Source organism: Dicentrarchus labrax, unplaced genomic scaffold (assembly GCF_905237075.1).
Source record: "Dicentrarchus labrax unplaced genomic scaffold, dlabrax2021, whole genome shotgun sequence".
NCBI classification, from domain to species: domain Eukaryota; kingdom Metazoa; phylum Chordata; class Actinopteri; family Moronidae; genus Dicentrarchus; species Dicentrarchus labrax.
Genome location: NW_026136707.1, coordinates 10646417 through 10662093, shown reverse-complemented (window position 1 = coordinate 10662093; position 15677 = coordinate 10646417). Strand labels below are relative to the sequence as shown.

Below are 15677 nucleotides of genomic sequence, written 5' to 3'. Positions count from 1 at the left end.
ATGATGACAGACTTTCAGCTGTTAGTCTAAACTATGGGACGTACAACTTTTGGGGTACACAAAGAGTCAAATGACCTGCTTTTGGATTCAGGGTATTCTCACTGACCTCCTGTTGAATAATCGGTTATTGTACAAGTGTGTGACATGTAGTGAGACATCTTGCATGACAAAGTGTGTAAGACTGAGGGTGGTAAGGTGGTAAACTCAGAGAGAAGGACATGGGTGACTATTTATATAACTCTGAAATGGGACCCTGAGCATGTGTTTCTGTCTGTCAGGCTGCATGATCAACTGATGGACACACAGAAGCTCACTTGCTTTCTCTTTCAGTGCTCTATATCCTGTCTTTTCCGGACAGGACGTCGGTTATTTTGTGGACTTTCTTTGTGTTTTCTTCTTTGACTAATCTGCAAGGTTAAATAAGAGTCTTAACTTTCTTTCCCCTCGCCCTCTTGGATCTCCTGTTTTCTCTTGTTGGGATTTTTTTCCTCTTTTTTTCCAGCCTGACTGCCAGCTCTCTTGTGTGCATATCAATCCTTCCTTTTCCCCTGCTCTCCTTTTCCTCCCATCTTCCACCGTTCCCTGTCTCCTTGTGCGTAGTGTTTGGGCTATGCTCTCCTCACCCACTGTGATACTCCAGCCTTATGGACTCCCTGTCTACCCACAGACAACCACATGCTACCCCAGCATAGTTCAGGTAATTTCTCCTTAACTTGCTCTGTAAACAAAGTCTCTCATCTTCTCAGTTACTGCACATACATGTTTATCTTCACAAGAAGGTATCATCAAATATCCAGTCTGTCAGGTATCTGGGAGTTTTATAGTCATTATTTGAGGTGACCCAGGATTCAGGGGTAGAAAATAAGACTGGATGTGTTATTATATGGATACACATTTGAACAAAATGCACAGTTGAATTAGTTTAGGGCTGCAACTAACAATTATTTTAATTACCAATTAATATACTGATTATTTTCCGAATTTATCAGCAAATTGCAGGTTGTCACGTTGAAATGTTTAATCTTTTTTATTTAAGAAATGAGCAAATATTCACATTTAAGAATCTGAAACCAATTAAGTTTTAGAAACGATTACTTGATGATCAATTTCTGTTTATTTCTGTTGATCGACTATCCCTTTCAGCTCTAAATGAGTGTTTATCTTAACAGCTAGCTCATAAACCAGGACAACATATCCCAGTGAGGAGAGACATGTTTAACTCACCAGAAGAAACCAAAGGACATTTATTTCCTTGAACTAATGAGTCACATCTTACATATAATTTAGTTTAAAGTAAGTTAAGTTATTGATTCCTGTAGGTGATAAATTACTTAGTAGTGTCTGAATATCTCATGCAAAGCAGCAGTCAGTGAGGCCTGATTGTATCTGGGCAAAGTACGCTGATTATGAAAGGTCTTATTCATTTAATAGTAAGGACACATTAGGGGTTATCTTTAGTCTAGTGGTCTCAGTGGTGCCAGCAAGTTGTACGTGTGTGTGTGTGTGTGTGTGTGTGTGTGTGTGTGTGTGTGTGTGTGTGTGTGTGTGTGTGTGTGTGTGTGTGTGTGTGTGTGTGTGTGTGTGTGTGTGTGTGTAAAGTGTCCCTGACATACCATTAATGCCACAATGCATCTGGTATTTCTCTACCTTGTCTGTGTGCTTCACACCAGCTGTATTTTTAGCACTCTCTCTCCTGAGCAGATAATCACAGGAGGAGATTCTGTAACCTATCTTGTTGTCTGCAGTCAGCTGTACTTAAAATAGGTGTGAAACCTGCCTGTTGTGCATTCAAATATTGAGTGTTTTACCTGTTTGAACATAATGTTCATATTCATTTATTATTTAAGAATATGTAGAGCGTAGGGCATATGTAAATCAGAGAGAGGTGTTATTTGTCATAGAGTTTTTATAGTTTTGTATTTTCTTTATTTTTATTTCTTTTATTTTAAAATTCAGTTTAGTTTCAGTTATTTTCCAGAGTGGGTTTGTTCGTTTCAGTTTAGTTTTTATTAGTTTCAGTGTTAGTATTGATCAGAATAGATATTACAAAACAAACAAATTGACTCACAGTCTCAACAAACCACCAAGCACCAATGCCTCCTCATGTTGGTTGTGTTGATAAATGTGACCAAATTGACTAAAACTAAAGACACCTCTGTACATTTGTATTTTATTTTAGTTTGTTTTTTAATACTGTTTCAGATAGTTTTATTTTTTTTTCTAAAAGTCTGTTTTTTTATCGAAAATGTTTTTTCACACCTAGTTTTAGTTTTTAGTTATATAATATAATATAATATAATATATAATGACCTTGGTTTGGAGGTGACTGGAACTAAAACAGAGTTTCAGGCCTGAGTTTTAAGACTGAGATATTTTCTGAAACATATTGGCACATGCCAAACTTTTTACTACTTTAAAACAATATATCTTCTAGGAAGGAGTCTTCCTTCAGCGGTTTTCCACAGACATTTCTGTTTGATTGAAGCGTAGCATCTGTTTGAAATCCTGTCAGGGACCTTTGTCACATGTCAGTTTTTTCCCTTCTGTTTCTCTCGTCTTAACTGTCTCTCTTCCTTTATCTCTCTTCATTATTAACAACCTAATAAAAGACAGAAATATCTTTTAAAATGCTATCGAAGGAACCTAAATAGAAGAAAGCAGGATGTAGAGAGTTAACGGATGAATGGGTGGAAAGAGGAATATTTGGTTTCATTTAAGAAGCTACGTGTTAGGCAACATTTGCAACTTGGCCAGCACTAAAAGGCCACATCTGCAGTTAGAGTCGTGTGTGTGTAAATCCCGTGGCAGCTGTCCCAGCAGGCACCTGGCTCAGAGTCGTTGACCTCTGACCACGCACTGACAGCTGAGGAGGGAGACGAGAGAAAGAGGGAACAAATGGAAATCAAAAAAAGCCTGCAAGGAGGAGAGGGGGGACACAAAGTCTGTCCGCCTGCTGACACTGTGATACTGAATCAGGCTGATAGTTGCAATCTGTGGGCATATAACAACAAGAGAGGGGAAATGGTGGCGATATCAGATTGTCTTATCTTCACTCATCTGTCTGTCACACATCGGTTGTGTCTCGAGTTAAATGGGAGACAATACAGGCACAAGTTAGTGTTTGGAGACATGTTCCAGCATGATACTGTAGCTAGCGCTGCCACGAATGGCTGAGCTGAGGCGTGACAGAGAATCCCTCCTTACAGCCGTACTTTCCACAATTAGACAGAATGACAACAACAAGCGTGAGAGTAGGAGTAGGCTCTTCTTCGTAATGTTTCACTTGAAATGAATTTACATTTCTAGTATGTCTTCACAAGCCTCACTAGTGTCATGGCTCAAGTGTCGGTGATGTTGTGTGTGTGTGTGTGTGTGTGTGTGTGTGTGTGTGTAATGTGTGTTAGAAGGATGAAACCCTTTTAACACACCATGAGGTTCACATTCATGTCTCCCTCTGGATGAATTGTAATAACTAAGGTTATCCTCTCTGACCCATCATCTAGCATTATCATCAACATTTGAATTGAATTACTACTGGTTTATGAACAAATGTTAGCTAAACTAAGATTGTTGACACTGACAACATTATACCTGCTTAAGAAATTGCCATTGTGAGTATATTTGCATGCTGATGTTATTATTTAGCTCAAAGCAAAGCTGTACCTATAAGTACTGTACAGAACATACACAACAAAACAAATTATTCCATTAGAAAGCAAAACATTCGTAGGTTACTATGATGAAATATTACAAACATAGCTGCAGTGTAATTAATGCTTTCCTCCACGTTCAGTGCTTGAAGTACACAGGTCTTAACACACACAGGCTGGATGCTTTACGTCAGATCCCTGTAACAAACTGAGGAATGAAAACGTTCTGTAATCTGTTCAGTCCAACCTGCTGATATTCTGCTGAGAATAACACAACAGAGGTCTGATGTAGTTATGTAAATGTAGCCAGCTGGAGAGTTTAGTTAAAGAACTTGATTCAAGGGGTTGACCTGTAGTGAATGTTCCTTCAACTATACTTCTTTATTGTACTGCATCTACATATCTCTAATTTTTCACACCTCTTGTGAGCAACAGCTGATTGAGAGATACACGAGAGGTTATGAAATGATAGTGGAGTGAGTTTTTAATTATGAGAAATCCTTCTAAATCCTAAAGCTGGCTGACAAACTTCTGGTATTTTGGATGTAAGGCAACACGTAGATATAAGTTTAACAGTCAGTCAGGATACAGAGACTGAATAACGTCTATAATCCTTTGATTATGCAAAACTATTAATACAGCAAATAAAAAAACATGCTTGAGTGAAGGAACAGTTTGACCTTTTGGGGAAATATGAGATGAACGGATCAATACCATATCTACAGCCAGCAGCCAGTTAGCTTAGCTTAGCATAAAGATAAATACAACAAATCTGGCAGCACCTTTAAAGCTCACTAATTACAATGTTATGCCTCATTTGTTTCCGTGCAAAATCCAAAGTGTAAAAACTGTAGACTAGCTGTTGTCCTGTGTTTCCAGTCTTTATGCTAAGCTAACCAGCTGCTGGCTGCGACATGAGAGTGGTAAATGTTAAACTGTTCCTTTAACCGTAAAGTTCTACGTTCAAAAATATGCTCCTAAAGTAGTTAAATGTTTTCAAAAGTACCTTATTACACTGTTATGTACGCTGGAGGGGAATTCAGTCTCACTGTGTCATATTGATTATGAAATAATTTGGGGATTTTCCAGGATTGGATTTTAAAAACCTAACCTAAAAGGATTAGAAAGATACACTAAACAATAAAGAACTAGTAATTTGATTAATTACATTTGACTACAGCACTAGAGTAAATATACTTTTTGTGATTATCTGTGTTGTTCTTCTTCTTTACAGCCCACAAAGCAATGTGTATAATTCTTAAACATTTAAGCATGAAGTTGCAAATATTACTGGGAAAATAATTAAAGTACTGTTCTGCAGCAGATGTTAAATATTTTACAGCACTAGTTATCCCACAGATGTTACACAGGGCAGAACACAAAGCACAAATGAAGAGAAAATCATTTATTTGAAAGGCAACCAAACATATTCCACATGAGGGGAAACATTGGGATATATTGTTTTAAAAATGTTTACGTAAAAGCAATGAAACCACGTCGGCTTCCAAACGTGATATTCTTAGAGTCGACCTTTAGCGTGATATACTGTCTCGCAACTGAAGGAGCATTTATATTCACTTCATCTTGGGGGGGGGGAGGACGAGCTCTGCAGTCTAAAGAGTGTGTGTGTGTGTGTGTGTGTGTGTGTTGTGTGTGTGTGTGTGTGTGTGTGTGTGTGTGTGTGTGTTCATGAGTGTGTAAAGTGAAGGCAGTGTGAGTGGGGGGTGGGTGGGTGAGGTGATTGACAGTTACAGATGACCACAGCTGGTGTGGCCCCCTGGTGCCTTTTGCTCTGGCAATCATTGGATGTGATTGGTGGATGAGTGGAACTTATGGTGCAGTAGGCGGGTGGTCAGCTGGCATTAAAACATGCTGCAGTTGTTGAACAATGCATCAGAGGTCGAGGAATGCAGTGAAGGGGTAAGACAATGCTTTCAGCTCCTAGTCGGGTAATTCACTTGTATCAAGGCTGTGTGGTTGTTCTCTGGTTCTGTGCAGTTTAGATCTGTTTTTATGTGTGCTAAGATGTACATTTCTCAACTTAATTATCTCATTTACTCGAAGGATTTAACATTTGTTTGTATTTTCAGTGTTATTTGACTGAGATGAGGCTGTAGAGTGTTTGTCTAAGTCATGGTTTGAGACACGCATACTTAAACCCCTCTTATAGCTTTAAGTATGGCTGCAACTAACTAATGTTCATCATTACATGGTCTAATATTTTTTTCAAATTAACTAATTATTCATTCTGTAAAATGTCAGGAAATAGTTTAAAATGTCCATTAAAATGTCCCTGGTTCTTTTATCCAACCGTCTAAAAAAGGTAAATTTTACAATGGATGTAACATTATTTGGCAATTGTTTCAGTTCTAGCTGTTAGCAGTAGTGGAAGAGTTAGTCATATCTTTCACTTCACTAAAAGTAGCAATAAGATAGAAGAAATAAGTAAAATTCCTCCATTCAAACGTTTACTTACTCAGTAAAAGTACAGAAGTGTTAGAATGGCATCAGGATATACTTTATATATAAAGTGAAAAAAGTAAAATTTGTCAATTGTCAAGTTTTAGAATAATTTATATTATATGACTGGATTATAACTATTTATGCATGAATGTGTTATCACTTTCATTGCTGCAGCTGGTAAAGGTGAAGCTAGTTTTATTTGCTTTGTACAGTATCTCATCTTAACCTACAATAATACATCATGCTTTATTTAGTGATTCTGTGTTATTATGTTATTAATCAGTTCAAATCAAATAAATGCAGTGGAGTAAAAGTGTCACATGTCCCTCTGAAGTATAAAGCAGCAGAAAATGGAAATAATCTAGTAAAATACCTCAAAATTATACCTGCAGTGAAGTGTTTGAGTAAAAGTACTTGGTTACTTTCCACTACTGGCAGTTAAAGATTTTAGCTTAAACAAGCCTGTGGACATTTAGAGCAGAGGTACTTTTCAACATCGTGTGTTATCTGATGTTTGTTTATTCATCATAAACTATTAATTAAAACAATGTATTATGGTGACAGCAGAAGAGCTCTAGCAGTAACAACATAGTGGTTAGTTTGTTTACACTTCTGACATCTGATACCTGGTCTGGTCATTTAGTGACTGATTCCTCCCTCCCTCTCTCTCTCCTCTTTCTCTCTCTCCTCTCTCTCTTCCTCAGGGAGGCCCCACACAGGAGGGCGGCCCCGGTGGCGGCGACCCTGCCCTGCCTCAGGTCTACGCCCCTCCTCCCTCCTACCCACCGCCAGGTCAGGGTCCGCCAGCGTCTGCAGGCAGACTCCCACCTCTTGATTTTAGCTCTGCACATGCCAGTTCAGAGTACCCCGAACATCCCCAACTCAGAATCTATCAGGGCCCTCAGCTCGAAGGGGCGGAGGTTCTCGCATCCAGTAACACGGTAAGAACAGTTTGAGAAAGTAATTCACATCCCGACAAGAAATTTCATTCCCCAATAAAATATGATCTTCAGTAAGTTAATGTGAGAAGAAGCCCCGCTGCTGCAGGTACACCAGTAGGTCCTATCAGAGGAACATGGCCAGATAGAGTTTCCCTCTATATTTAGAGACCCACTTCCACTGTTGTGTCCATGTACGGGGATGCCGCTCACACTCAGTACAGCAAAGGGGGTGGGGGGGGTGGGGGGGCAGCTGAGTTGGGATTTGTTGTTGAAAATAAATCCCCACGTTTCCTTCTCCCCTGTGTCTTCTTTAGAAGGCAATAAAACAGATCACCTTTCAAGAGTATAGCTGTGAAATCTGTGTTGATATTGACAGTTTACAGTTACATGTGTTACACTTTGTATGTCACGTTTTTGGCTTGTTCATCCAATCCAGAAATCAAAACTAGAAGGTACAAAATGGTTTAATGTTTCCTTTTTGCTTAAGTGGGAAAAGTGAATTGAAATATAGTTTCAGTAGATTAGTAATGAGTTGTAAGTTCATTTTGTTTCGTAATCATATGGTGCCATTTTGTCTGCAATTATGTCCTTAAAGTCTTTGTTTCTTAAATAAGTGGAAACATCTGTGGAGTAAAATCTTTTCAACCTGGTTCCAATAAAAAAAAAAACCCTCTTCCAAGTATTTTATAAAATCAAATTGGTCCAGACAGAAATATCTTAACAATTTGCGGAGACATTTACTTTTGCCAGGAGAGGTTCACATTTTTGTTTTGATTGAAATATAACTATTACCATAGAATTTACTACGCATATTCAAGGGCCCAAGAGCAGGGCTTCCCAAAATCATTCATGTCATAGACCCCCACAAAAGATATAGATTAGACCATGGACCCCCTAGTTTTTCTCAACAAATTCCCTCTGAATATTTGTTTTATTTCTAGGCTTCAAGATTATAAAGTATTTGTAGTCAGTCAATAAAAACAACCAACCCCATTTCTTCTGTTGCTGTTCCAGTGTCCAAAAAAATGTGATATAAGTTATTATATAAGTACTTTTTCTGGGGATCCCCAACAACCCATTCAAGGACCTCTGTTGGTCCCCGAACCCCAGTTTGCCACCACTGCCCTAGAGGATAAATACTAATGACTTTGGTAATCCTCTGACCTCTAGCGCCATCATCAGGTCATAATTTCAGGACATTTTAATAACCAAATACCTCAAAACTGAAGACATTCAAAACTGAAGACATTCCCATCGGCCTCAGCCACTGGCTACTTTGTGTTTAGCGCTAATGAGCAAATGTTAGCATGCTGACAGGATAAACCAGGATTTAGCATATTAGCACGCTAACATGGCAAACATCATACTTGCTAATCATCAGCATATTAGCATTGTCATTGTGAGGATTTGTTAACATGCAGCACACGTTAGACTCTGGTGTTCTCCATACACTAGATTCTTTGATTATATAGGATTTAATTTGGAAACAGGTTGAAATATAAGATAATCAGGGTTTTAGGGCTCCATTTAGACGGATATCGAATCTCCTTCAGGTATGAAAACATCCAGTATGATAAGGACGGAGTGTGTTTAGTCTGCTCTGTCCTGCTGCAGCACATCTCTCTTCCTACTCTCATAAATGGTGTTTTGTGGCCCCATCTATATATTCTATTACTAGAGCCCCTGACATACTTGGGTCCGTGCTGATTTTCGGAGAAAGTTGAGACGTCGCCATGGAGGGAGGGGGTCAAAGGGGGAGGCTGACCAGATGACCCCCCTTTCCCCCCTCTGAAATATCGCTCAGGTCCAGAAACACATTTCTGCATCGTGACATGACACCACCACCCAACTCAACCTCTCTCTCCCTGTCTCCCACTCCCCTCCACTGTAGCCTGTCTGTGGTGTGTCTGTGTGTCTGTCTGTGTGTGTGTGTGTGTGTGTGTGTGTGTGTGTGTGTGTGTGCGTGCGTGGATGTGATGCTGTCTACAGTAGTTAGCCAAGGCAAGCCAGCGTAGCGTAATCCAGTGGCCTGTGTGTAAAACGCTCCCCCCTGTGTGAATGTGTCTCTGTACCTTTTTCTGTCTATCCCCAACTTATTAATTATGCCCCCTTTTCAAATGACCTTTAACCCTTGGCAGAAAAGCAGCACCGTGACCCCAGACTGACCCCTTGTGGAACGTTCAGTTTTGATCTCTGCCCCCTTTCCCCCCCCATCACCCTTCTTTCCTTTTCAAGCTTTTTGCGCACATTCTTTGCCTTGTTTACTTTGGTTTAATTTTATTCCTCACTGCTGCACTGAGGCCTTTTTACACTATTTGCCTCTTGATACTAGAATGCTAATACTCAAATCTTCACTTCTGCATAAAGGACTGCCACTTTTTTCACATTTCAGTATTTTTCCTGTAATTTACTCTTTGCTTTTTAATGTTTCTTTTCCAACGCGCTCCGCTCTCACTTCCTTGCAGACCTTTTTACTCTCTAATTTTCTTGTTTGGACTTCATTTGTCTTAAAAACATATATTTAACATTACTTTCTTTTTTACGCTGGTTGACCAACACACATACACGCACATACCCGTGCACACACTAGCATCGTGGTGCATTGTGGGATAGTGAATGTTTTGGTTTTGGCACATTAGGCCTTGAATTTTTCTGCATGGGGCAATTTTAATTAGCTTAATATTAGCATAGTTTTATATGTATTTTACAGATTGTTACAACTGCTTAGATAATATGATAATACTTGTGCACTAAGTTGCAGTCTTTCTTGTTTTTCAGGGGAGCTAAAACTTTATTTAACTCTCTTTGTCACAGCTTGAGTGAGCAAAAATAGTTTTAGTTTCAGACATATTTGTTTATTGTTAGTCTTTTTACTCCGACAGGCATGTATTCAGAGACGCCTCACTAAAATGGAGCCCTTTTCATGCCTCACATTTGCCTGAGAGGGATCACTGGTTGCTGAATGCTCTTTGAACTTTGGTTTGAATCACTTGACTTCATGAAAATGTTCTTTGCCTAATGCCATGTGATGCTTACGCAACTGAAGTTTTACACAAACAGAATTCTCTAAAAGACGTTGAAGAATACGGTTTCTGAACTGACTTTTATGGTTTTTTCCCTCCTTTTCCTTCTTTGCTTTTCTACTGATGCCCTCTCCCCGTTTTTTCCTCACACTCACTCTCATCCCATTCATACTCTTTCTTTTTCCATCTTTTGTTTTCCATCTTTCTGTTTTTGTTTGTTTTTTCACATCCTCTTCCTTCTTGTCCATTCTTCTTCTATCCACATGCTCGCTTCCTCCTCCTCCTCCTCCTCCTGTTTTCGTACTTTCTCACTGTCAGGAGGATGCTTTGGCCCCTGTGACCTCTGACCCCCAATCTCTGAGCGTGTCGGTATCATCAGGGGGCGGAGCAGGAAGTGGAAGTGATGAGGAGGGGTCAGGTAAGGCCCAACCGAAACGCCTCCACGTCTCCAATATCCCGTTCCGCTTCAGAGACCCAGACCTCCGCCAGATGTTTGGGGTATGAATTTAACTATCACAAATTTATACTGTTAAAAAAATGGAATATAATATTCATAGGTATGGTTTCCTTAGGGTTTAATCACCTGAAAATAAGAAGTCTGCCATGTTTCTATAGTAGCCCTGAATGGACAAACCAAGGCTATAGTGTTAGCCAGTGTTTTGTATTTGCAAGTTTCTCCTACACAGGAGAATGGCGAGGGAGTGGCATTCAGCAACTAAACAGTTAAATCCTGCGCACTGGTCCTTTAAATTATCTCCTCTGTGTATAAGTTAAATCTATTATAGTCAAATTAAATACTTTTCTCACATTTTCAGCAATTTGGCAAGATCCTTGATGTGGAAATTATCTTCAATGAGAGGGGGTCCAAGGTGAGCATCACAGAAATATTATCAGACTAGAAGAAGATTTTTAATGAACAAAACCAGAATATTAAAAACAATATGGCTGTGTGAACTTGCAGGGCTTCGGGTTTGTCACCTTCGAAAGTGCAGCTGAGGCCGACCGGGCAAGAGAAAAGCTGAATGGGACGATTGTGGAAGGGAGAAAGATCGAGGTGAGGGAGAATTTCCTGCTATTTGTACGTTTCCACTTTAATATTCTACATAATTGTGCTTTATGTGCTGTTCTGTGTCTCCCTAGGTTAACAATGCCACTGCAAGAGTAGTGACCAAGAAGCCCCAGACGCCTCTTGTGAATGGTGATATTTCAAGTAAGACATTGCACTGGATTCTGGGAGGCTTCTGTTTATATCTGGTGGAAGAGAAACTCACTCTCATTTCTTTTCTCTGTAGCTTCTGGATGGAAGATCAACCCTGTCATGGGGGCGATGTACGCACCTGAACTCTACACAGGTAAGTTCCTCTCTGTGACACTGATCTATTATTGTTATTAGATCACCAGCGTTGTGCAATCCCCTTTTTCTACAATTTGTTCCTCTCTGTTTCTTTAGTTGCCAGTTTCCCATACCCTGTAGCAGCTCCCACACTGGCCTACCGGGGCTCTGCGCTGCGTGGTCGAGGCAGGGCCGTCTACAACACGATTCGCTCTGCTGCAACCACACCTGCTGCTGTGCCCGCCTACCCCGGGTAAGACATCTGTGACCAAGTACAAGTGCCTGTTCTGTAATATTCATTCACTGGTAAACCTTTTAATATTGCTCTTTACTTTTATCAGGGTGGTTTATCAGGATGGACTGTACGGAGCAGAAGTTTATGTAAGTGGCTGTACACATTTGTTCATTAAAAGTCATTTTAAAGTGCTGTAGCCGTACTCATGTTATTTTATTTTTCCTGTGCAGGGTGGCTATCCTACAGCTTACAGAGTGGCTCAATCAGCGTCTGCTGCCACAGCAACCTACAGTGATGGGTAGGCACATCAGCACCACACACAGTCCTCGAATCAGTGTTTACTTCTGGTGTGACAGTCAGAGAATGAGGAGTCTTTTCTATGTATCAGGATTTATGGCTGTGTTTATTGTCTTTATACACTAGAGAGCCTAGTTTAGTTTTCAACTGCGTCAGAAGTATTAGTATCTGCCTCAACATGCTCTTTCACATTTTTACTATGTGGTTTTTGGGATAATTTCACTTGCAAACAGAAACATTTCACAAGTGATTTTGAGCCTTTCAAATTCTGTCTGTAAGAGACTGATTTTATGCTTTAAATATACATTTTATTGTGTAAAAGAAACTTTAACAAATTGGTACACAACTGCCATTTTGTGGGCTACAATTGAAATGTACCGAAACAACAATATATAAAATACTTTATGGATCCTTGGCAGTAAAAAGTTTTAAGATGAGTGAAAAACACATCTGAATACATTAAATAATACAGCTTTTTACTTTCGTTTCTTTTACTTTGACTACTTTTAGGCAACATTTAAAACAAAATGTAATTAAAGAGTGTGGAGAAAGCCACTGTGGGGGGGGGGACTTATAAAAAATATATAATTGAGCAGCTAAATGAATAAATAAAGAAGGTTAATGAGGAGGTTGAGGTCACGTTAGACTCATGACCTCAGCCTGTCTAAAAATCCTGGCTACTGCAGACAACAACATTCACATCTGTTTCTCATGTTTTTGACCAGATACGGACGGGTTTACACCACAGCTGCAGACCCTTATCACCACTCAGTTGGACCAACAACAACATATGGCGTTGGTACAATGGTGAGTCAGAACATACACAGCCAGCCTCTGTTGAAAGCTCTCATGTTACACCGTGTTAAGAACGACCCCCTGGTCACACCTGGCATACTGCTTCTGTCAACAGGCCAGTTTGTACAGAGGAGGATACAACCGCTTCACCCCATACTGAGCCGCCCCGGCTGTGGGAGGGGAGCTAGAGACGTCTCTCTTGAACTCTGGGATTGGCTGATCTGATGTGGACGCTGCAGGACAGATTGTGAGATCCTTAAACTTTGGAAATGTGGAAATGGTTTTACCTCCCGAATCCATCACAACCTCTCCTCGAGAGACTAAACAGACTGAAGTTGTAAATACCGTAGGACCCATTTACTGCCCATTCGACTGATGAATACTTAGCACCTGGAAGAGGGTGTTGTGTAATATATAAACAGTTGCTGAATTGTTTTCTGGATTTAAAGAGTGTTGGTAGATGGCTCACACTACGGGGGGGGGGTCTGAAAATACTGTGAGAAAGATTTTATTTTGTGAGTAATATCTGGGATTTTTCACGGGTCAAACTGTACAAAAAAAGAACATTTTGTGCAATGTTAAATGACTTATTTTTGATGGTAATTATTTACTAAAATCTCTGTTTGAGTGTTTGTGTGTGTGAGTGTGTGTGTGTGTGTGTGTGTGTGTGTGTGTGTGTGTGTGTGTGTGTGTGTGTGTGAGTGAGTGTGTGCGTGAGAGCATATGAGTGAGGTTATTGTTCCCGACTGAGAGACAGCTGTGACACTGGTATCATTATTACAAAAGCAGAACTAATGTTTGTCTGGATGTAGCTGGAATTTCATTTTGTCGTTTTATTTGCCTTTCTAACAATCTACCTCTCATACATTTCTAGCTTTTAATATACAGCTGTCATTATTAATCCTCTATCGCTTTTGTGTCTGTGGGCTTTCTTTCTCTTCACCTTTCTTCCTGTGAATCCTAACTAATATAGTTTTCTGTGGCTCTGTATCTCACTGTCCGACGAGCCTGTTACCTTTCTAGTCCTTTCTGTTATTTCTTCAGGGAGGTTTTTTTCTTTCCTGAGCTGCTCTAAAAAAAAAACCCCTGTTTTACATCCACACAGTCATACAAAATTCACAGCTGGGAGTTGGAGTTAAGAAGCAGTCTTTTGTTGTTGGCTTTACTACACAATGTGAAGATTAAAGGCCTCGCTCAAAGGCTTGCTTCTCCCATCTTATCTCATACAACTGCCCACTGTGTATTCTACTGTTGCCCTGTTTCACTCTTTACTGTCCTCTTTTTCCTGTATTTTCTCTCTATTCTTCACTCAGAACTGCTGAACGCCTCCTTTACTTGTGTTGATAATTTCCTCTTGGCCTGGTCTTTGTTTCTGTTGCACTCTTTTTCTCTGCTGTGTTTGATGTTTACCTCTAAATAAAACTTGTTTTCTCTCTCTCTTCCTGTTCTGTCCTTTATTGATTCGTAACATTTCCCATCTTTTGTTTCTTCACATCTCCTTATTCACATGGTTGTTTTTTCTGCTGCATTAGAAGCAACAACTTGTGATTTATTGGCCATAAAATTTAATGTAAAAGCATAATCTCCATCAGGCCTCACAGAGAAACTGAAGCAGCCTCTTTCCTTCTACTCCTTGCTTGTATTTACTCTGCTTCCTACTTGTATTTCTTTTCTCATTTCAGTGCATACTTCCTTGTCAGCTCACTTCCTTTTTTTCCCTCTAGTCTGCTCTTCTCTCTTCTTCCTTCAGTCGTTCTCTGCACCACTACAGGAAACGCATATTCATGAAATTCAGCCTCCGTCTGTCTGTCTTTTCTATTTTTTCTTCTGAGTTCTTTATTTTCTTTAGTAGTTGTACTAGTATAAGATTTGCCATAGACTTTAATCTTCTTTCTGCTTTTTAACTCTAATATTTTCTCTCTGATTGGCTGCAACGTTTGCTTATGACTTTCTCTCTTTTTGCTTAAATCTTCTCTTTTCATTTTCTCTCTTCTGCTCCTGTATACTTTGTAGGTATAGCTTTAATTTCTTGTCATTAAATTAGCTTTTTTGCTCTTTTGCTCATTAGTGCTTAGTTTTCTCTCTGTCTTTAGTTTATTTTTATAATTCTGAGCTCTACTTTTGCTCATTTCTTTTTCCTCTGTAGTTGCTCTTTTGCTCTTCATAGTTTCCTCCTACTGGACAGCCAGGCTGTGTTTCATGACAAATCAAATTGTAAGAAGTCTCAAACTGTGCAGTTGAGATGAATTACACAGCTGTAGATTTGTAGCTTTTAATTCACCTTTAACGATAAAACTTTGTAATTATATTTAAAGTAGCTTTTATAACTAATGTTGTTATATGGGGTTTAATGAAGTCAAGTAAAATAACACTTTATTGTATTTTAAAACTTCCCTTAGTGGTTTATGCAGAAACGTCTTACTTTGATTCTTTTTCCACTTTCAATTTAGTTTTCTGTATAAAGCTTTTAAACTTTTTTCTTGCCGTTTCCTCTTTTCTTTATTTGCCTATTTTCCCCCTTTTAAACAGCATTACTCAATCCTCTATTCTTTTAACTGATTGCATGTATTTGAACATATTCATTTCTTCTATATTTGCTTACTGCTGTATTTTCTATCCTTTCCTCTCTAATTTCAACTTTTCTCTAAGTTTTTCTCATTTCTCTGCCTAAAAACTAACCTTTGTATTTTTCCAAGTACACCATTCAATTCATTTTCATGACTTTTACCTCAAATGTGTCAGCTCAATGTGTCGCATGAAAGGAAAAATCTGGAAGGAAATGCCTTTATTGTATCAAGCAGCCAAGCTAGTCTCTTGCTTGTATGTTTTGTGTTACAGGTGCCTCTCACTCAGTATTTATAACATTTCACAATAAAGTTAATGAAAAACTTGACTGAGGTTCTGAGACTGTTTCCTGCTCAAATTGTTGCTTTTGTTTTT

The 15677-nt window shown here is 39.2% G+C and overlaps 1 protein-coding gene across 1 annotated transcript; it reads left to right on the top strand.

Moving 5' to 3' along the window:
- Positions 1–291: 291 nt before the first annotated feature.
- rbfox1l (RNA binding fox-1 homolog 1, like) lies at positions 292–15630 on the top strand. The gene is made up of 12 exons (XM_051405284.1): positions 292–697; positions 6818–7054; positions 10396–10575; positions 10893–10946; positions 11039–11131; positions 11218–11287; positions 11370–11429; positions 11528–11663; positions 11752–11791; positions 11876–11943; positions 12668–12749; positions 12853–15630. The coding sequence occupies exons 1-12, from the start codon at positions 611–613 to the stop codon at positions 12895–12897; spliced, it is 1152 nt and encodes a 383-aa protein (XP_051261244.1). The 5' UTR covers positions 292–610; the 3' UTR covers positions 12898–15630.
- Positions 15631–15677: the final 47 nt, after the last annotated feature.